Source organism: Poecilia latipinna, unplaced genomic scaffold, assembly GCF_001443285.1.
Source record: "Poecilia latipinna isolate Pla-1442-1.1 unplaced genomic scaffold, P_latipinna-1.0 Scaffold772, whole genome shotgun sequence".
Lineage (NCBI taxonomy): Eukaryota > Metazoa > Chordata > Actinopteri > Cyprinodontiformes > Poeciliidae > Poecilia > Poecilia latipinna.
This window is the reverse complement of record NW_015113388.1, coordinates 229,099-250,921: the sequence shown is the minus strand read 5'-3', so window position 1 is coordinate 250,921 and position 21,823 is coordinate 229,099. Positions and strand designations below refer to the sequence as shown.

General features: G+C 39.1%; 2 protein-coding genes and 1 long non-coding RNA gene across 3 annotated transcripts in view; 1 reads left to right on the top strand and 2 right to left on the bottom strand.

Moving 5' to 3' along the window:
- The first annotated feature begins 4,219 nt into the window (after positions 1 to 4,219).
- LOC106955868 (N-lysine methyltransferase SMYD2) lies at positions 4,220 to 11,242 on the top strand. The gene is made up of 12 exons (XM_015046295.1): positions 4,220 to 4,499; positions 5,334 to 5,397; positions 6,773 to 6,883; positions 6,990 to 7,050; positions 7,302 to 7,426; positions 7,527 to 7,594; positions 8,188 to 8,290; positions 8,602 to 8,712; positions 8,949 to 9,069; positions 9,310 to 9,484; positions 10,401 to 10,509; positions 10,913 to 11,242. Exons 1-12 carry the CDS (start codon positions 4,330 to 4,332, stop codon positions 10,991 to 10,993), a joined length of 1,299 nt encoding a protein of 432 aa, XP_014901781.1. The 5' UTR covers positions 4,220 to 4,329; the 3' UTR covers positions 10,994 to 11,242.
- A 753-nt stretch (positions 11,243 to 11,995) lies between these two features.
- Positions 11,996 to 21,823, bottom strand: part of LOC106955879 (protein tyrosine phosphatase non-receptor type 14) — a 49,632-nt gene continuing 39,804 nt past the window's right edge. Inside the window, exons 13-20 of the mRNA XM_015046311.1 lie at positions 20,479 to 20,933; positions 19,155 to 20,381; positions 17,572 to 17,712; positions 16,588 to 16,806; positions 15,029 to 15,157; positions 14,096 to 14,330; positions 13,829 to 13,992; positions 11,996 to 13,623 (exon numbers count right to left, since the gene is read on the bottom strand). Of these exons, the coding sequence (XP_014901797.1) occupies positions 13,495 to 13,623; positions 13,829 to 13,992; positions 14,096 to 14,330; positions 15,029 to 15,157; positions 16,588 to 16,806; positions 17,572 to 17,712; positions 19,155 to 20,381; positions 20,479 to 20,933 (2,699 nt within the window). The 3' untranslated portion in view covers positions 11,996 to 13,494. The remainder of the gene's footprint in view (positions 13,624 to 13,828; positions 13,993 to 14,095; positions 14,331 to 15,028; positions 15,158 to 16,587; positions 16,807 to 17,571; positions 17,713 to 19,154; positions 20,382 to 20,478; positions 20,934 to 21,823) is intronic.
- LOC106955881 (uncharacterized) overlaps positions 21,642 to 21,823 on the bottom strand; it is a 9,780-nt gene continuing 9,598 nt past the window's right edge. The window contains exon 2 of the long non-coding RNA XR_001426668.1: positions 21,642 to 21,739. This is a non-coding gene — a long non-coding RNA (uncharacterized LOC106955881). The remainder of the gene's footprint in view (positions 21,740 to 21,823) is intronic.

Genomic DNA, 21,823 nt, shown 5'->3' with positions numbered 1-21,823 from the left:
ACATAGAGATTAATATTAAATATATAGTCTAGTAAAGTTATGCAATTGATTGCTTCATTAATGTTTCATGGAGCACAGGGTATCTCTTGTAGAGCAGGAGAGAAAGGCAGTGGACCCAGTTTTGAAGAAAGGGCACCAAGAGTTTGTTCTAACTACAGAGGGCTCACTCTTCTCTGTTTCAGAGGGAAAGCTTTCTTTATGATGTCGTAAGAGATTCAATTATTAAACCTCAGATTCTGAAGGAGTAGTGTGGTTCTTGTTCTTGCTGTGGATTTGAGCAGAATTGATTAGTGGGGTTTACGAGTTTTAAAATCTATACCAGGGGTGTCCAAAGTCGAGGGCCGGCATCCTGCATGTTTTAGTTCTCTCCCTAGTGGTAGTAACAATCTCCTCAGCAAGTCAATGTTCTGCTTAGGCCTTCTAATGAGCCATCATTTAATGCAGGTGTGTAAAACCAGGGAGAGAACTAAAACATGCAGGATGCCGGCCCTCGAGGACCAACTTTGGACACCCCTGATATACAGTCGTATACTCATAGAATATTTTCCTTATCTCTGGTTCAGAAAGAGCTGGGTCAAGCAGTGAAGCTCTTAATTTATAGGTTTATCTATGAGATGAATCTTTACCTGAGGTGGTGATGAATTATTGGCAAAGTTCTTCAAATCTAAAGATGTTTGTGCTACATTTGTGCTACTTTGTGCAGGAAATTGTTTTGTTTGTGTTGCTTTAAACTTTGGTAATAGTAACTATTTACCAGTTCCCTAATGTTAGGGAACTGGTAAAGGTCAACCAGTTCCCTAACATTATCCAAATCACAAAACAGGGTGTCAAACATTTTAGACCGTCCAGGAGGCGACCAAGACGCTTGTTGATCTGAAGATGGTATGTAAACACCTTTGTTGACTTCTTTTGATCCAGATATAGCAACTGTACAGCAAACTCCCCCTGATCGTGATTTTAACCCTCTCCATAAAGCTGAGTTCATACCAACTATGAAGGATTTCAACCACTTGTATCCAGGATCTCATTCTTTCCACCCATGACCACTGGTGAGGTGTGGAACATAAACAGACGAGTGAATCGAAAGCTTTGCTTTTAGGCTCAGTTTTTTTTTTCTTTACCACTCACAAGCATTGATGCAGATGAGGCCCCAATTTGTCTTTATATTGTTTGCCCCATCTATCATTTATAAACGAGACTGATTGGTGCCCTTGGATTTTGTTTTCCTCACCCTAGCAGCAGAAATGTTGATAAGGACCTGCCTTTTTCACAAGGCCAAAACCAGAAGCTGAAGTGAACTTAATGTCTGGTTGCGGGTCGTCTTTCTTTATCCTTTCTAAGGTTGTGAAAGTTAACTTTAACAGCAAGAAAAGTTTTAACAACAGCAGAACAGCAGAACAAAAGTTTTTCTCCGTTTAATTTGTGTGTCAGATCAGTTATTTGACAGGTTTAGCTTTTTTTTCACACAGTCACCTCAAGTTCAAGTTAAAAATCCAGTGAAGTAATATTAATAATTTTCAAGTAAATTAAATCAAAATAATATTTGAGTTGAACTTCAATCATATTATGGCTTGCAAGATATAAAGAGGGACTGATCTTCTCCCAGACCAGATTCAGGATCCATTTAATTTCTCTGTCCCTGTCTCCTATTCTCTTGATTTACTCTAACAGGGTTTTCTTGAGAACTAAATCTACTTAGGATTTATTGTTTTCTTATTATTTCTCATCACTGGAAATTATAATCCTTTTGCCTAATCCGTCTACCTCCCTCTAGTTCAGATCATATTCATCAAGATCATCCCCCTCGTCTGTGAAAAAGCAAGAACCCGGCACAACAGGGAGGTCTAAAGAGATCGGGCACTAAAACAAGGGGGTTTCTTCCAAATCAAATCCGGTTCCTCTGATGTAATCAAGACGAGACGCCAGAGACGACAGCATAATCTCCCTGGGACATGCCTCCCTTGCTTGCATGTTATTAAAAAACAGGGAGGAACAAATCTTTAGATTGAAAGACCAAAAAAAAATGGAATTATAATAAATCGCAGAAATCTGGGGCAAGGTTGGATAAAGCCTTCAGATACAGATGAGGGGCAAATCTTCACTATGTGTTTGTGTGTGTGAGTTTGAGAGAGTGCACAGGCATGCACTGTAATGTGTCTGCTTTGGTTGATTATAAAATATTTCAATTCACTCAAGGTCCAGTCCCTGACCTAAGCCCTCCCTGTCTAAATTTGTGGGAGGTTTGGAGGGGGGGGGGGTATCAGAACTCACTCTGTGCCAGTCTCATAATAAAACTGAGATCTGTCTATTTTCTTTTAGACTTCGTGATCCCTTGATCTAAATTCAATTTTATCTGCACTTACAAAAATCAGCCACATGATGGCACAATGCGACAAAAGTGGACGCCTGACTGTAACCACAGGGCTCTCTATACTTTGCTGATCTTTCCTGCTGACTGTGATTTATAAAAATCTCGGTATTATGCATATGTCACCAAAAACTGCGGTGCTGACATATCCACCTAGATATAATTAATATTTAAGGTACGTAATTAGATGACTATTCCACAATCACTGCAGATGTTATTGAGAAATTGGTATTGCAGTACAGACATCTACCACCAGGTGGTGGTACATAGTTAAATAGTGCGACGTTTTCTTTTGTAATTCTCAACTCATTCATCCAGGTTGAAAATCAACCTGAGTCAAACATTTTTAATTCTTCTAGGTATAGGCTTATTTATGTAAAATCAGTAGATTTTAGATTACTAAAAGAGCAAGCTGTCACATTAGATTACTAAAATCTAATGATTACTGCATTTAAGTTGTCAAAAAAAAAAGGTTTAGGAACTTTTATTGTTGTAGTTTATTGCATCTGGAGATAGATATACGATCTGTCCTTTCTACTTCTTTGAATTCTGTTTTTCCTTCCTCATTTTGATTTTGTTTTTCTTCCAGTAACTTGCCCATTGTTTTCACTATCCACTATTTATCCTGGGTCTTTGACTTAAGGAAAAAAAAAAAAAACATCACCCGTATGAGTAAAGAAACCTAATTTTTGATACCTTGATTTAACTTATTTGCTAATTAATTAAGGAGATTTTAGATTAACACGACTTGCATGTCATGATTCTTAGTTCTCTAATTTTGTGTTGTGATTATTTGGGGATATGTGATTTATATTGTTTCATATTTAGTTCAGTTTATTTTGAGATTCCCTGTTCTTACTTGTCTTCTGTTCTTTAAGTATTTATATTGTGATTTGTGTTGTAGACTTTCATTCTTCCACTTTATATAATTCTTGTATTTTTATTCTAGTTATTACTCACCTTTCCCCAAGACTTTCAGTCCTGATTTCCAAGCATCTGGCCCTGATTAAGTTAACTGCATTCACATGGTTTTCATGCCACTGATTACATTCATAGGGTAGAATGCACACTTCCTGCTAAGCATAGAGAAGATGGTGCACTGCTCCTCTTCCTTAAAGGGCCATAGACTCTGTTATGTCCTTAATGTCTACAGTGAGTTAGTCTGACAAATTACTTATTAAGGACCAAGCAGGGATTGTGTCATAATATGTCTTAAGAATATAAGTACATGCTTTTCCTTACTGTTTTCATTATTTAGCTCTATAAAGTATTTTAAGAGAGAGAGCTGTCAGTGACACACCTCCCCTGACATTTCTACCCATGAAAAAGCCAGTATTTGCTGATAAGTTGCAAACCCAGTTCAACTCTCAGATAAGCTGGAGCACAGTCTAGACATAACCACGAAGACAGAATCTCACAACCAGTTTAAATTCATTTTTGCAAGACTTTCGCAAGTAAAATGCGTCTACAATAAAGGACAGAGAATGAGAACCTCATAAGCTAAGAAATAAAAGAAAATTACTAGTGTAGCATAAAGTGTCTTTTGTTCTTCCTTTTTCCTTTCATTCTTTCTTTCATTCTTTCTCCTTTTTTCTGTCTGTTACCCTTATTTGTCTTTTTCTTCCCTTTTCTTTTTCTCTCTTTCTCATTGAGATTTAAGTATTTTAATAAGACTATTGATTTGGCTTGATTGTAATACAAACCTCTTTTGGGGCCTCCAATTGGCCCCAAAGCATGATAAAGTAGCATAGGTAGAATCCTTAAACGGCCTCCCCTGAATAATGTATAAATTTGGTTCCAACACTAGGGGGTACAATCATTGCCATTACCGAAGCCTAAAAATGCAACAGCATAGGGTGACATGCCAGCACTTAACAGCAGTGTGTCTGCCACACCCCACTCCTCTTGACAAAGCCCAGGCTCACACTGAAAGTAGTGAAAGCTGCCAGGGTTACAGAGCAATGACCGGTCTCATTGAGGGAATTGAGAAGTTCGACAGTCCCGGGAAGGGACGAGGACTCCGGGTTACCAAGGCCTTTAAAGTCGGAGAGCTCCTGTTTTCCAGCCCACCATACTCCTATGTGCTGTCGATCGAAGAGAGAGGCAACTACTGTGAATTCTGCTTCACCAGGTAAAAAAAACAGCCCAATGTAACAGTTAATGTATTTATTTATTACTATGAATGAATGAATACAACTGGACATGGTTCTTCGAACTTGAATCTTAACTCAGTAACTCTAGATCTACCAGAGCCACATAAACTGTCACAGCATAAAATCTATTTTAGTTCTGCTTGTGCTTCCTCTTTCTGTGACATGGATATATTAGCCTACTTATCTGGCTAATTACCTTCTAAATAATGCCAAATCCACTACTATGATGGTAATTTCATTATTGTAACAGAATATGAGAACGCGATCAGCATGTATTTTTGTTTCGTTAAAACCAACATATATATAAGTTACAACATTTTCCCAGGATGAAGTCGTCCTATCAGACAGCAGTCAGTTTTATAACCTGGTACTTCGTGAACATACATTATATATTGCATGTATGTCACCATGTCAACAGATTAGTTAATTCACTGAAAATGTCTCAGAAACCTGGACTGCTTTGCTGTTACTATGTCACGGAGACAACTGGTCCGACTTGAGGTCAGGTCTATTAATACCACCAGCCACCAGCAACTGCTCTTGTCCACGAGGCATGACATTTAAACGGTTGTGATACAAAACACTCATTGCAGCCTGATACAGTGCAAAAATCAGATGCAGTCAAATAAATCACTTAAATACGGGTTCATTGACTAGTTTTAAGTGATTAACGGCCTAAAAACTGTCAACAAATGACATATGATGAGCAATTTAATAATAGCTCAACCAATCTATTTCTTTGGGAGTTTGATAGTGTTTAATTGTCTCTACTTGGATGCCTTTCAAACTCTAATAAACCTTTTCTGTTATAGGAAAGAAGGCTTGGCAAGATGCGGGAAGTGCAAGAAAGCTTTTTACTGCAATGCAAAGTGCCAGGTAGGAAACATTAGGACACAGTGGGTAAAATATGCATTGAACATGTCAACAACTTTCTAATTAAATACATTTTAAAAGGTACAATTGACAAGAAATTATCACCAGGTGGTTGTAGCAACATATCCAGGTAACACTTGCAAAGACATCACAAAGGTTACAGGATGATGTGTGTGTTGTGTGATCAAATGGAATAAGTTCAGGGAAAATAGATTTAAATGTGCTTACTGAGATTTATTTAAGACCTCCCACAAAAACCTGATGACAACTTCAGAAAGGAGAAATTGGTTGCCTTTATTTCTCAGTTGTGACTTTGGACCATTTTTCACACAGAAAACCTTCAACTCCTGAAGGATCTACGTTTCCATTCTGTGACTTAAACAGATGGTCAAATATCAAGTTACTTTTTAGCATAATTCTTTTACTTTTGGGACTGCATCTAGAAATCAGCTACAGAGTGATGAAGTTATTCTTTGGTTTGTAATAGTCTTTTCCTGTAATCCAGCTACAAGCTAAACTATGTCTTGATGATGGTAAATCAAAAAGAATTCAACTTAAACTAAGTTGAATCTCAGAATACACTGGGAGGCCACTGGTCGCTTAAGATGTTCTAAAGTTATAAAGTTAACACATTTCTAATATTTCTGTTGATATAAAATTAATCTTCTTTGCTGCAAAGTACGCCAGCAGCCCCGTGAGCAATAAACTGGATGTTTGAGAGCAACATTCCTGCAGCCTTTAAAATGAAAGTTTCTTTCTTTAAATTGATTTATCTTCTATTACACATTTATTCACATGGGCAAGCCTCAATGAGAACCAGAATCTCATTGAGGGATTTGTTCATGCAAACAACCACATTAAAACACAACTGAACACGGGAGACTATTGATACCAAGAAACAAATATCTGTCACTTAAATAGTGAGTTGAGAATGAATTTAAAAAGAGTGAATAAGCTGGAGAGTTTTAGGTGTTGCTGTTGAGGGGTCAGGATGTTAGATGAACATTTTACCCAGGACTGATGGGACAGATGATGGAGAGTAGAGGGTCATAAAGTCCTGAGAGTGCAGACTGCACCGTTAACAGGATATAAAAAGAATGACAGAAACAGTCTAAGTATTGATTTATACATTAAGTTACTCCAAAGAGATGTTTCTATTTGGATGATGATGTTCAGTTCCCCAAAGAATATAAAGTGCTTTGATGGGTGAGAGGATTATTTCCTGTAATTAATATTAAAGCACTTTGAAAGACTGTGTCTCTGTGCCAGACAGCTGGCAGAAGCATTCCTGTAAATAAAATAAAATAGATAAACCTGCTGAAACTTTTTCTTTGTTCACTGATCAAGCATAAGGTATTTTATGTGCTTTTATGTGGAGAAAGGAGACTGGGCCATGCACAAGCTGGAGTGTTCAGCTATGAATGCATTTGGAGAGAACTGGTGCCCGTCAGACACGACCCGCCTTGTTGCTCGAATCCTTGCTAAGAAGGTTGGTCTCAATGTGAAAATTTGTTTTAAAAAGGATTTTTTTTAACTATTTCAACCATGTACTGTTTTTCAGTAACATTATGTCAAATGTGCTTATCCCAAATCAGAAAATGATGAAAGAGCGATGTGTATCGGAGAAGATGTTGCTCATTGAAGAGCTGCAGTCGCGTGAGTAAAAACTTTTATTACATACTGATAAAGAGCTTATAGGATTTTTTTATTGTAACTACACTTTTACTTCTATTATCTAATGCAGCAGAGGTTGAAATATTTTGAAAAGATGAATTGACAAATATTTACTTTACAAATACGGCACAATGTGGCAAAGTTCTACGGGTATAAAGGCTTTATAATACACTGTACGAGTATATGTATAGTTAAATTGTGACAAAATTGAAATATTTACCTCACTGCAACAGATTTAGAGGATGAAGATAATGAAAAAAGAGAGAGAACCAACACTGACATTGCTGCCCTCCATCGGTTTTACCCTAAACATTTGGAGTTGCCTGACCACAAAGACCTGCTTACACTCTACTCCCAGGTACCACAAAGACTTATTTATTCCTTGTGTTTTATTGATTTAGGTGAGCAGATAGCGTTTTTCTTATTTTTAATTTATTCCGATGGTCTGTGTTTAACAGGTTGCCTGTAATGGTTTTACAATAGAAGATGATGAACTTTCCCACATTGGTACTGCAGTCTATCCAGAGTAAGAACAAAGCCTCATATGCATGCTAACGAGCGTGAAAGGCTGTTATAACATAGTAAACCCGTGAAAAAAAATTCAAAGGCAAAACTGGAGAGGCTATTGCTGAATGGGATTTATTGGTCTTGTGCTTGTTACATGGTTTCCTTCACACCAGTGGAAAACCACTCCAGTATCTTCAGAAAAAAAATTAACATTACTGTATTGAAATCTGGTAAAGATAATTTTAGCATCAACCAAAAAATGACTGTACTGCACTCCACATTTATTGTTCTATTTTGTTTTCCTGGCCGTCCAAAATCATAATAATAACAACACTCCCACATATATCACATCTAAACAAGAATGTAACTTATTAATGTACAGATTGGAGGTGTGTGTGTGTGGGTGTGTGTGTGTGTGTGTGTGTGTGTGTGTGTGTGTGTGTGTGTGTGTGTGTGTGTGTGTGTGCTTCTTCCCAGTCAAGAGCCTCTGTATAGTGTTAAAAAAACATAGATGTTGTCAATTAATCATGTTATTGCTGTGATCAATGTTAAGTAAAACTTGTGTTTTATCCAAATTAAAGCTGTTATTTACAACCTGTTTTTCTCCCACAGTGTGGCGCTTATAAACCACAGCTGTCTCCCCAGCGTCATAGTAACATATAACGGCACGTCTGCTGAAGTCCGGGCGGTGCAGGATATGAAACCTGGAGATGAAGTGAGGAAAAGGCATGAATGCCATCAAAGGGGGTCACGTCCTGTTCTAGTTTTGCATCAAGTGTGTGGGGAATGCTTGTGTTTTTTTTTTTGTTTTGTTTTATTGTTTTTTTATGGTCTAGAAAATATTCAGCCAGGTAAGTGGAAATTCACTCGTGAGTTTTTCAAGGCATCAGGGTGAAAGTGTTGTATGGCAGGTGGTCGGTTCATAATGTTATATTTTTAGGTGGTTATAGGGCAGCAAATAAAGAGTATAATTTCAAGGACAGAGAACGTGCTCTGTAGTAAATGTGTGTGTTAAATCTCCACTAGGTTCTCATCAGCTACATAGACCTCCTTTATCCAACAGATGATCGAAACAACAGGCTGAGGGAATGCTATTACTTCACCTGTGATTGCTTGGAATGCAAAACCAAGTCCAAAGTAAGACACTAGGAAAAGTAAATGCAAAATAAAATGTCAGCCCCCTCCACATTTATTGGCACCCCTAGTAACGATATGTTAAAATCTTCATAGTACAGTAATAATTTTATGAGGGAATGTTTTAGTTTTATATATAAGACTTGTTAGGGGTGCTAACAATGTGAAGAGCACTACACATGGATGTCTTTTGTGCCTTGTTAATTATATGAAGATTTTATGACATGATTCATCCACAGGATAAGGCAAAGCTGAAAATTCGCAAGCAGAGAGATCCAGTTGAGCCACACGTGGTCAACAACATGATCCGCTACGCCAGGAACACTGTCAGGGAATTCAGGGCTCTAAAACATGTCAAAAATATCTTTTCAGCAAAGAAGCATTATTATCTTTTAAATCAGAAATATTTTTTTTTCATTGCCATGCATCTTAAAAACTTACTGCCTGAATTAATAGCTAATGTTCTTGATAATATTTACAAATGAGCGATGCACACCTTCCTTTAAAATGGCAAAACTGGAAGAGCTAAACAAAAACTTTTAAAGACTCTTGTGAAGCCTTAGCTCAGCCTGTGTGTATGCATCCTTGACTCAGTAGCACCTCCTAGTGAGTTGTTGGACATGTGTGAGCAGAGCCTGGAGAAAATGGGAGCGGTCTTTGATGACTTCAACGTCTACATGCTCCACATGATGTACCAGGCCATGGGGGTTTGCATTCACATGCAGGATGCAGATGGAGCTATCAGATACGGCGAGAAGATCCTCAAACCTTACAGGTACCAAAACACACACAGTCCAGAGGTGGTAATATGCTGTATATATTGGTGCAGTTTTGTTTTAGCCATCTTCTTTTCTTGCTTAAAAATGTGAATGGTTAAATTAACATTACAATTAGTCAATCAAACCATTTACCTGCAGGGGTCCTTTTTAAATTTTATATTGGACAGCCTGCGCTGCCTTGAAAAAGTGTCCATGCCTTTTGAGCTTTTTGTTGCATTGCAACAAGGATTAAATGTCAGAGACCAAAACAAATTGGTCTCAAAATGTAAAGAGGAAGGAAATCAATTGTTTGTTGAATTCAATTTAGTCACTATCATCATATCTGCAAATGTGGAGGCCAAAATCTTTGAAAAGATTTTCCTTTACCAATGAATTCACACTTTAGTGTTGGACTACTAAATAAATACATAAACCTTTGCAGTCTGAATCTACTTTTAATCTGACAAAACGTACTATTCAAGGGCTCTGTAAAGTAATTTGGTTTTCAACAGCTACACTCTACTTCAGCTTATTTTTAATCTAAGCAATCACATTTTTGTTTTAGACTGTAAGTAGGCTTTTAAAGTGGATTGAGGAGGGGTTTTGTGCTTTTGTTTATTTTGTAATTTCCATTCTTGTAGGAAATAAACACTTTCTGTTTATATCAGAAAACGTACATAAAATATATACTAAAATATATACTTCTCTTCAAGTTTCATCAAAATCTTTCTTTTGTTTTTTTAGAACATTCATAATCTAAATTAAAGATATTACAGACTTTTACTTTCAAGTTTTAATATTTCTTCATAATTTCTTCCAGTTCTTCTAGACCTAGCCATAAGAGAATCTTTACTACCATATAAATAAATAAATATGCTAAAAGATTATTTCCTTTAGCTTAATTAATAATTTCTGTAAATTTCTCTGATACAGCAAGCTTTATCCGCCGTACTCGCTGAATGTGTCCTCAATGTACCTGAAGATGGGCAGAATCTACATAAATATGGACAGGAACTCAGAGGGCATCAGTGCTCTCAAGAAGGTAAGATGGCTTCGTTTAAACTCTGCACAAATTGGCATTTTGTGTTGTTTTCGTCTGACATTGAGTGAAATAGTAAACGCGATCGTTCCACAAAGCAGTGTTAAGTTTCGCTGTGCATTGAGATTTGGTCACAGATTTGATTGAACTGTACCTACCATCAGCATTTTTGTCTCATTTCATCGGTTACAGTCAGCATATGTAAGTGTTTGTGCTGTTTAACCTGAATGTTTTGATGAGAGGAAAAAGGTTTTGTTGACAAGAACTGTGATAAGAATGTTTTGTTGTCTAAATCAACCCTGACACAAAGAAAATACAGTTGGAAATTTGCTGACTTTAGCTGTCACAAGTTAAAAATATACATCTATTTGAATTACTTTAAACAAATATTTTGTTTGTTGGATAGGCAATGGCTATAATGGAGGTGGCTCATGGAAAGAATCACCCTTTCCTCAAAGACTTACGTAAAGAGATTGGACAAAAGTGAAGTCAACATTGGGACTGATTTGATCTGAGCTTCAACAGAACTGTGAGTTTTTATGTTTTTTTTTTTTTTTACTTTGCTCATGAAGAAGGAGGATGGATGAAGGATTTTTTCCAAAACAATATATGTACATTTGGTCTCTTGCAGCTATGTAAGTTGTATACCATGTTATGGAGAGACCACACTAATTTCACTAAAGTGACTTTTCCAGGTGTAACTGTTTTGTGATTATTTCTTTAATGTAAAAAAAAAGAAAAAAAAGAATTAACATCAATATTAGTACTGTATTTTTCGGACTATAAGCCGCTACTTTTTTCCCCACGTTTTGAACCATGCGGCTTTCTGTGGATTTTTTTTTTCAACCACCAGGGGGCTCTTCAGTAGGAAGTGAATCATTAGAAGTCAAAATTGGAAATCAACGAAGAAAGCGCTAATTTTGACTTAGAACAAGCACATGCTAGCAGCAGGCACGACGGAGAAATGTCTTTAAACTCATACACCCTCATCATGGAAACAAGAAGAAAAAGATTGTGAAAGTATGTGTAAAAGTAAGCATATGAACACTTCATGGCAAAATGCACATTATTTAAATGTCACTTTCTCTCTTTCTTTGGACTTCAGTTTAACTCCTTGATATTTTTTGGAGGTTTTATTACTGTTTACGTCATGGTTAACTTGAATACATTTTTAAGTTACTTATATGTAATTAATGAAATTATATATAGATAGATAGATAGATAGATAGATAGATAGATAGATAGATAGATATCCAGTTCATGTTCAGATCACATAATGGAGCAGTAGCTGGTCTGTGTGTAGAACAAGGCTACACCAACCAATCGTGTTTTGTCTGGAATTACAAATTCATACTTTGTACATGTTTGGAAGTCCAAGAATGAATGTCTCACCATTTCTTTTTTTTTTTTTTTTTTCCACAACAGGGATCAGGTTGTTAATAAATCAGCGATAAAACTCAAATAATGTCACAATTCAATTCAGGGCCTCAGAAATTAAAGAAAATAATGCTTTTATTGCATAATAAGTAAGTACAAGAGCTCAATACATGTCTGGGGAGAGAAAACAAACAATGCACTCAAAATGCGTATACAGAAACATATGTACATATAATTTGAAGCATATTTTGAATTTTTTTTTTTGTTTTTTTTTTTTTTTTTTTTGCCAAAACAAAAGAGAACAGAACGTTCTCTTTTGAAATTAAATATAAAAACAAACTGGAATGAAGTGACAAAAATACTGTTGAATAGAAAGGAAGTGCAACAAAAAAAAAAACCCTTGAATGTCAACATTTTATAAAGCTTATACATATCTGAGATCACATACTAAAATATATACAATTAAATGTAAAAATGCATGCATAGTTTATGTTTCGGTATTTTAAAGTTACCAAGTCAATAAAAGCAAACTATATAAAATATTTGGACATGATCGTTTTGTACAGCGTAATAGTTAGCTTAAAAGCAGAAACATATGGGTTTAGGGTTTTATAAGTAGCAGTTTTTCTTCTCTTGGCAATATGTATTGTGCCTTTTATTTTGTTCAGAGTAAAAAAAAGCAACGCGATTGAGATTTTGAAGCAACAAATTAAATTTCAAATTTTAATTTAATTTTCTTTTTTTTTTTAAGAAATCAACAAATTCCATTTCAATAAGGCACAGTTGTAAAACCATTAATTATCTTCAATTTAAGCACTACAACGTATAAACTTGAACGTTTAACAAAACATAATATATTATTTCTGAAATGTTCTTGTATTTGCTTAAGCTCACACAAAACGTCTTAGCTGGCAAATCTTCACATGAAAATTTAAGAAATCTCAGGAAAGTTTCACCAAAAGCAGAACAAAAAAAGGTTAAGACAAGTTCAGAGGAACAGCATGCCTGCCAATGGCAAAGTGAAGGTGACCACAGTCTTCATAGAAATAAATAGAAACACTTGTTACAATATTGAAGTAAAACAATTTTTGCTGCATTAATCATTATTGTGTTGAAAACAAATTAACACTTCTACTCAATTTGGCAAAACAGAGTAAAAATGTAGTTTAGAGTAGTAATACTGCTGCAATCTACTGTTCATGCAGCATATTGCAGGTTCTAACACTGGCTTTTAAGATTGTTGTAGAAACATGTAGCAGGTAGGAAATCTCCCACATTCACGCTCAAAGCAATAAGCTGCCTGTTCACCTGACCTACATGGAGACGACGCAGTTACATGTATGGTCAACAGAAAAACAACAGAATCGAGATGCAATGGGAAAAACAAAGAGCTAAATCTGAATATGATATGGAAAAGTGGTTAATTTTGGAGGAGGGATGGGAGGTTACACTTTTTGAGTGGAGTTTGCTTTAAACTCCACTAAAATGTACACAAACTTGCTTAGTAGAAAGCTCAGCGAGTCTCTGTATCTTCTACTCATCAACTTTCTAGATCTAACTTCGGAAGTACCGATTTCATCGTCTACGTAGTTGAACACTGAGGGGTCCAGCTCAGATGAGGCGTGAGTTCTTGAGGAACTGGATGAGCACCTGGTAGACAAACTTGTACTGGGAGATGGTCTGCACCATCAGCATCCTCTGATGTCTCAGCTCCGACAACATGGTGGGAACTTCCACTGGCTAAAAGGAAACAAAGAGACGATGGAGGTTGATGTTAAGTCATTGAAAAGAGATACATAAAACGGCCCATTAGGTTTCCTGACGCCCCTCATATTTTTTTTAAATGTGTTTCCTTGGTGACTCATACACCACAGGTTTATTTTATTTCCACCAACCCGAAACTGGTGCACCGACAGCAGCTTAGTTACAGCCACCATCTACACACCTCATTGTGCTCCAGGCAGCTGATCATAAGCTCAGCCAGGATCACCACACCGGTGCGACCCACGCCGGCACTGCAATGCACCACCACTGGAGGATTAAGGCTCTTTGAGGTATCCAGCATGGTGTTGGTGTGCCTCCTCACAGATTGAATCTGCTCCAAGTAGGCTGGAAAAAAAAAGAGAGAGAGAAGAGAAGATGGGTGTTTTAGTAGGTGGTGTCTTTAGGCATTGATTAGTAAAAGTATTGACAATAAGACAAGTCCTCTCACAGAGAAAACCAGGAACATATTCAGGACAGCCCTGCTCAGGCCAGTCGGTGTACTGCAGGTGCCAAACCGTCCTCTCCTGGCCGGACAGCAGGTGTTTGACCTTCAGACCCGTGGTGGCGTAGGAGTTGTACTCTGTGCGAAACTTGGTGGTCACCTTGAACTTGCCGTAGGTGGCGGAGTTGTGTTTGGAGCCCAGTTTGGGCCAGTAACGGTGACTCTTGGACCTGCCGCCCTCCTGGGTAAAAGATTGATGAAAATAGAGTATTAATTATTTACTTCGGTCATTTGTAACCTTCTCTTGCACAAGTCAATAACAAACATAGTGCTGAAGAAACAAAACACAAAACTAATACATCGATAACATTTTTGTCAATGGCAATTAATAAGGGAAGCCAAAAGACACGACAAGAGACGACAGCTCATGCTGGACAATTGGTCAACAAGACAACTATTAGTTGTGCACTGTAAAACAATATTTTTGAAGGGGTCGGGATGCTGGATTGAGTTTATTGGAAGATGGATGAAACAAAATGAAAAGGAATACTGGAAGAAAACCTGCAAAGGACTTGACTAGGTAGCAATTCCATCCTATAGCAGGGCAATGACTAAATACAATTTAAATAGTTTATTCAGTTGTTTGTTAGACTTGTCCAGTCAAAGTCCAGACTCAAATTCAGTTGAGAATCTGTGTCGAGACTTGAAAATTTGTATTTTCCTCCCAGTATGCTGACTAGCCATCTTGAGCTAATTTGCAACAAAAAATATATATTAATTTGTAAAAAAAAACTCTTCAACACATCCTTCTGTTTTACATTTGTTCACTATTTTGTGTTAGTCTATCACAATAAGTACCAATGAAATATATTGAAGATTGTGTCAAAATGTAAAAAAAAAAAAAAAAAAACAAAACCTCAAGGTTTAATGTGCTTTTACCTCCTCTGCTGTAACCATAGCGATGACGTTGACGCCCTGCTCCCAGATCATCTGCCAAAAGTCCCCACAGGTGTTGGCCAGTGGGCCTTGCGTGGCAATGTAGTGCCACTCCTCCCCTCTAATCATAACCTGGAAACAACAGCAGACAAAATCCAATAAGAGGGCATTAGCACAACTAATACATTTCAATGTCTTTAAAATTTTATTTAGATTAGAATAAATTTAACACCCTTAATTGGCAGACATGTGAAATGTACTGACAGTTTCCTTATGTACCACTAGAGGGCAATATAAGGAGTTCAAAGTCAAACCCAAGGTCTTTTTTGTCTTTATCTTATACTCTTGTTAATTCCTTTACCGATAATAAAACGAGACACAAAACAAAAGCAAAACTGACAACCTCGTGACTTAACATAGACATTTTTACTAGTAGAGAGGTCAGAGGTTACGAAGGTGCACCTTTGATTAGGTGTATTTAAAAAAAAAAAAAACGGTTGTTTATGTCCTACAGTTTGCTGTCTACACTGAGTATATTTTTCTCAATGTTGAAAAAAATGAGGGCAACTCAAGTCGCTTAAGATGTTTGGACAACATTCTTTTGTAATTCCAAGAACTTGGAGGGATTAAAGTTCTGAAAGCAATGACTGCTTTTAACACTTTTCTCCAAAGTAAAAACCTAACTGATCAGAGAAGAAAACTAATTAACTTTAAGTCTTTACTTAGTTTAGAACGTATGATACAAGTGCTGCAAAGGGGCTTGACTTTGTTGTCCGAAAAGTTATACAGATGAACTTGATTTTTTGAATGTTTTTTTTTTAAAGCAACAATTTTCATTGTGTGGATTTGTATTCATTTGTTTATATCAAAAACTAAAATAACCCAAATTCAGGATGTCTTGTTCTCAAAGCAAACACATAATGTGCCACCCCACAGCCTTTCTGAGCAAAAACAGGATAAAACGGCTCACACAGAAACAAAGTAACACTTTGGAAAGCTCTGATTTCTGTCAGCTCACTGTGCTGGCTACAGTAGTATGTGAGTATGATAATAAATAAACAATGATGAATAGAACGAGATAAAAACACAAATAAGAAAGTTGGACAGAACATGAAATAAAGTAAGATAATAAAAACAATATGATGATAAATTAAACTATTAATAAAATAAGATGATAAACTATGAAGTAAAGATAATAAAATAAATAATTGAAATAAAACTGTTTAAAACATGAAAAATCAGAAAACCAGTCTCAAGCGAATCATATGGAGGATGACACATGTCAAAACCATATTTAAAAAGATTTTTTTTAATAAATGCTTAAGCTATATCTCATCTGTTTATGTCGATTAACACCTGAAGAATGTGAAAATAATAAAATAGTTAACTTTATGCTGAATGGCAGAATTTATTTATTTATTTATTTTTAACTTTTGCACTGAGAATAAGGGATTCCCATCAGATGGGGAATCTTTATGTAAGAGTGGTGTCACGTAAAGATGGCTGCTGCAATCTTCCCCTAAAACCATTTTCCCCATCTACCACTGATGCACCGAACGCACCTTGATATGTGAGGCATTAATGTAGCCCGTGTTGTTCTCTTTGTTGGGTACCAGTTCGACCCGGTTCTCCTCGTACGGGATGACGTCGCGGAATCGATTGCGCTCTGCGTTTTCGGGCAGCGTTGCCGTGGTGAGAAGGCAGTCGGTCCTCTTCTTGGGCACCTGCTCGTACTCTGTGAAGACCCGGTCCTCCTCCAGCTTCAGCTCTAAGGTTTCACACTGAAGGTGATCAGACGGAAGAGGTTAGGTTACCCTCTGACAAACCATTCATAACAAAGAGGCCTTTAAGTCCCGAGCATTTCAGAGCAAGACCATTGGTATCGGAGAACTTCAAACATTTAAAGTGCATTGCCACTGCTGAAAGCAAAGTAGAAGTCTACAGCTGAGCTGTTTATTAGGCTAGTCATGTCTATATGACTAGCAGAATATATTTTCTTTCTTTTTTTTTCTTGCTCACACTCTGCCGGGTCACATTCTTTGCATAGCAGCCAGCCCAGAGACGATAAGCTGCACCGTGCCATGCGTTCCACAGCCCACTTAGGGGATTGCCCCCGTTAGCCTGGCAACAGCCTGGGACAAAAACTGGGTTTCACAGCCCTCCAAATCAAAAATGGAGCAAACAGAATAACGAGTTGAAATTTTAGATTCACGGTACACAAAAATTTTACCAAAAATAATGTGTAAAATGCTTGAAATTGAGCTTGGCGTTCTTTATAATTGGCTGAATGAGTTTGATGTCAGTCACGTTTTTCTTCTAAATAAATATTTGCATGACTGAGATTCAAAAGGAATACACAAATATTTGCTTTCCCAGCCAAGTACACAAGCAGAGTAAGTTTTCCTGCAAAATGATGTCAATTAAGCAAGAATGAAGTTTTGTGACATTGGCTGCCAATCATCTTGTTGGAGCTCAACCAGCATGAAGGACATCATTCTAATTCTTCAAGACGCATCACAATGTTCTGATGAAAGCAGAGATTTTACCCGTTCGTCTGACGTCGACTTGGCGCCTTCCTCAGCTTGATTCCTGGCGACGGGCATCCTCGCCACATAAAGGCCGTTCAGCGCTGCCATCATCAGGGGCCTCCTCATGGAGTCCACGGACATCTTCTGTCTTTCTAGCGTCTTCAAGAGAGAAGAAAATCCAGGTGTCATGGTGACTGGCGGCAAAGGCAAGCAACCTCTGTCTGCACATGCGTACGACCAGAACTGGGGATGGAGGTTTTAATGCCAGTCCACGGATCGAATCCTGCGGTAACAGTCATGTGTCCCGTTTTCTTTTGCCCATATTTATCTTTACTAACACACTTTTAAATGTCTGTTCTTCTTTATTTTATCCACCTACCTCTGAAGCTTCCTTTCTTACAAGGAGCTCATCCACTTTTGTCAAACTCTGAGCAACATTGCACAGTCCCTCCTTCCACCCAGGATTACTTTGCCTAATCTGCAACGCTGTTAAGCCATCAAGACAGCCCCGCCCCCTTCATCCTCTGTGGGACAGTCAAAACAACAGCTTGAGGGGGTTTGAGGGTCGGGGGGTTGGGTACCACTACATATCAGATAAGCCAGCAGGTAGATATATGTGTGAGCAGCTTTGGACAGGAGTAAAGCCTTTCAGAGAGAATTTCAAACTAAACCTGCATCCAGGTCAGTCGTACAGAGAATGGTTTGTCACCAACAGGCGATTAAATCCATTCCAGGATTCAGGCGTGGGGTCGATAACGCCCCACTCGAAAAAATAATCTAAGGGATTTCTACGGGCTTCTGGCTGCCTGCAGGGATTTTCAAAGGCCAGTGCTGCCTTGTTGTGTGCTGAAACCCAGATTACTGCTAATCAAAAGCTGTGAAACCAGCAAATAAACAACAGATGATATCGTTTAACATCTGTACCAGGACGGGTTCATTTGTCCAATTAAAGGTGAGTCGGTGCCTAAATAACAAATACTAACTACAGTTGGAAATGCAAATATAATGAGACACAATAACACACAAATACTAATTATTTGCATTTTTGTGGAAGATGAAGGACCTTAAAGCATGACTCTAAATGATACCATCAGTTAACCCATAGAGAAACGCAACTGAGGAAGAAAGTTCTCAGTATGACTAAATGCATTTAGTCATAAAAGCAGTTTTTTTGCTATTCTTAATCCAGCACTATTATTATTTTTACTCAATTACTAATAGAATGAATCCTGTAAAGTGAGACAAAACTTTTTTTTCCTCCCCTGCTGAGTCCACAATTAACATCAACATAATTTTCCAAGTACTCATCACCTTCAAAAACTGCAAAAGCCTTAAAACTTTTAGAATGAGCCGGTCAGATATTTAAGTGAGAATCTGTAGCATATCTGATCGAACTTGAACTTTTTGCAGAGTGGGCAAAGATTTCAGTCCTAACAGCTGTAAGTGACTTACTTAGGCTGAATACAAATGTTCAAAACATGCACAAATAATCATGGAAACTATGAACATTTTTCCTCCACGACGAGCCACACTCTGTTTGCCTCACATGTGAAGTCCAAATGAAATGCATTAGCTGAGAGGAAAAGTGAAAACGTTCTTACCCTCTGAGCAATCTCTCTTTCCACTATGCTGTCTTCCAACGAGAACATCTCGGACACCGGCCTCTCTTTCACCGGCTCCTTCCTCACCCTCTCCTTCACGCTGGTCAGGTCTGGTTCTGAAATGGACGGCCCCAGCACTGCTCCGTTTACCCCGCTCTGATCCCCTCTGGTCAGCGTCCCGCCCCCACCGGCACCACTCCCAGCCACGGGTCCGCCGACACCTTGTGTCAGAGTCAGGTCCATAGGTCCTTGGTTGCAGTGTGGCGTCAGATCGTGGTTGTGGTGGTGCGCGGCGCTGTGACTGGGCCCGTGGATCTGAGAGCCGGCGTTAGTTCGAGGAGGGCCCGGGTACTCCGGAGGGGGTTTGTTAGGCAGTTTAGCCAGAGCCGCCTGGAGCTGAGCACTGATGCTGATGTTGTCGTTGAGGCCTGGGATCTGAACATCCAGCTCGGGCCTCTCCTCTTCCTCCTCCTCCTCGCTCTCACTGCTATGTATGAGCATGGTGGCATTGGACAGAGTCTTTTGATGCTGGTAAGCCACTCCTGTGGGAGGCGCCGCTGCAGCCTCAGGTGCATTTTGGGAAGGTTTCTGCATGGGAAGCTCCTTTGGCTGCTGAGGCGGCGGCTGCGGCTGGGGCTGAGGTTGAGATGGCATCACTTGCTCTCTGAGAGTATTCCTCCGATGAAGAGCCGTGTTCATACCCTTCATCGCCAAGCCTTCGATACCGCCTCCCCTCATGCTGCTGATGAACTCCATGCTATGCCTCTTGTCCAGGGCGGAGCGGTGCTTAGCGCCTGCAGTTAAAGGCTCACTAACTTCCTGCAGGGACTGATGCACCACGGCCGAGCTGTCCGGCTGGAAGGTCTTGACTGAGAGCTGCACCATGCGGGTGACCAGTTCTGGGCTGCTGCCACCGATGCAGCGATGCCGGTGGCTGGCCAGGTCTGGCGTGCTGGTCGCCGGGCGGAAAGAGCTAGAAGGATACGGTGGTGGAGGTCTTGACATATGGTTTCTTAGCATATTAGCATTAACTGCATAATTTCCCATGCTGGCTCCTTGTTGTTTGGTGTTTGCAAGCTCCGGTGTGCTAACAGTGTGGGAGATTGAGCTTCCAACATCTCCGCTGCTGTCTCCGACACCGTTGATGCAGGGCGAATGACATGGACCGTGGCTGTTGGCTGGGCCCCCCGAATGGTGCCCATGGGACACTGGCTTACTGTAGCTAATCTGTAATAAGAACAATTGTTACAGATTACAAAAAGGTTTGGCTTATTTTACCAGAACGTGAAGAAAACAAAGTTAGTAATCTGGGATTTAGCTCTACCTGTGGAGTGTAAGGTCCAGGGTTTGGTCCTGGGCCATGATAGGGGCCCCTCTCTCGCATTTCTGGCTGGCTGTACACCAGAGCCTCTGGTTTACGGTAAGCACAGGCATTGCTAATGTTCAAACTGCGCAGCGACTGGCTGTGGAGGTCGTGGTGAGCTGGGACTACCCTTCGCTTCTGCCGCATGACCGCTTCATACTCAGGAGTGGGCCTGTACGACGGAGCGATGATGGCGCTGTGACGGTGGTTGGGGATGTAGTCCTGACGCATGAGCTCGCTGCCCGGGATGCTGAGGTTGGACGACATGGGCGAAGGGGGGATGAAAGTCTGGGAACGATTGAGGGAGCTCAAACTGGGGCTGCTGTACATGCTTCCGTTGGGCACAGTCCCGTTTCTGAAGGTAAGATCAAGACTGGTCTCCGACTTGTAGTAAAGGTCCTCATGAAAGATGCTGTCTGCAAGACGGAAGAGACCATTTTAAGATATAAATCACTTTTATAGGGGAAACATGTAAAACACCGTGTCGTGCAAAACTGACTGTCCCATACAGAGATGTGAAAATGTGAAAAGGTTTTAAGGCAAAGCCTCTTTGAAAGACACTGCACGTCTTCCTTGAATGAGTTGTAACAAGCGCACTATTGTGAGCAATTTAATGTAGAAAACAACTGTTTCAAAAGCAAAGGAGAAATGACCTAATTTCTTTGGAAAAAGTATCAAATCTCCATTTACAAAGGAGTGAAAATGAAAGGCAGCAAAGAAAGCTGTAGGCAGAAGACCTTGTGTTGTTCTCATTTCTATTTCTCCTTTTTAAAACAAATACCATTTAGCTTGTGGGGAAAAATACAATGAAACCTCGGATTACGAATGCGATTGTATATATCCGTCTCATTGGTGGAAGAACTGAATAGTAAAAACGTATAGCTCTTCATTAAGACCAGAGGAGTCAAAAGCCTGCCCTGCGACAGACTGGCGACCTGTCCAGGATGTACCCCGCCTCTCGCCCGGAACGTTAGCTGGAGATAGGCACCAGCACCCCTCCCGACCCCACTGAGGGACGAGGGTGTTCAGAAAATGGATGGATGGATGGAGTCAAAAGCCTTTCACCGGGGCTTCACTCTTTCCCCCCTCAGCCACAGTATAAATGTGAAACTTTTGTTTTTTTCCTTCAGACTACAGCTGTACCATCAATATGCTTTTCCCCTTGGGATTAGTAAAGTATATTAATTAATTTCAATAATTCATTTATTTATAATTGTTGCACCTAAATCAGGGGTGTCAAACTCAATTTCACCGAGGGCCACTTCAGCATATTGGCCCCCCTCAACAGGCCACATTGACGGTACAG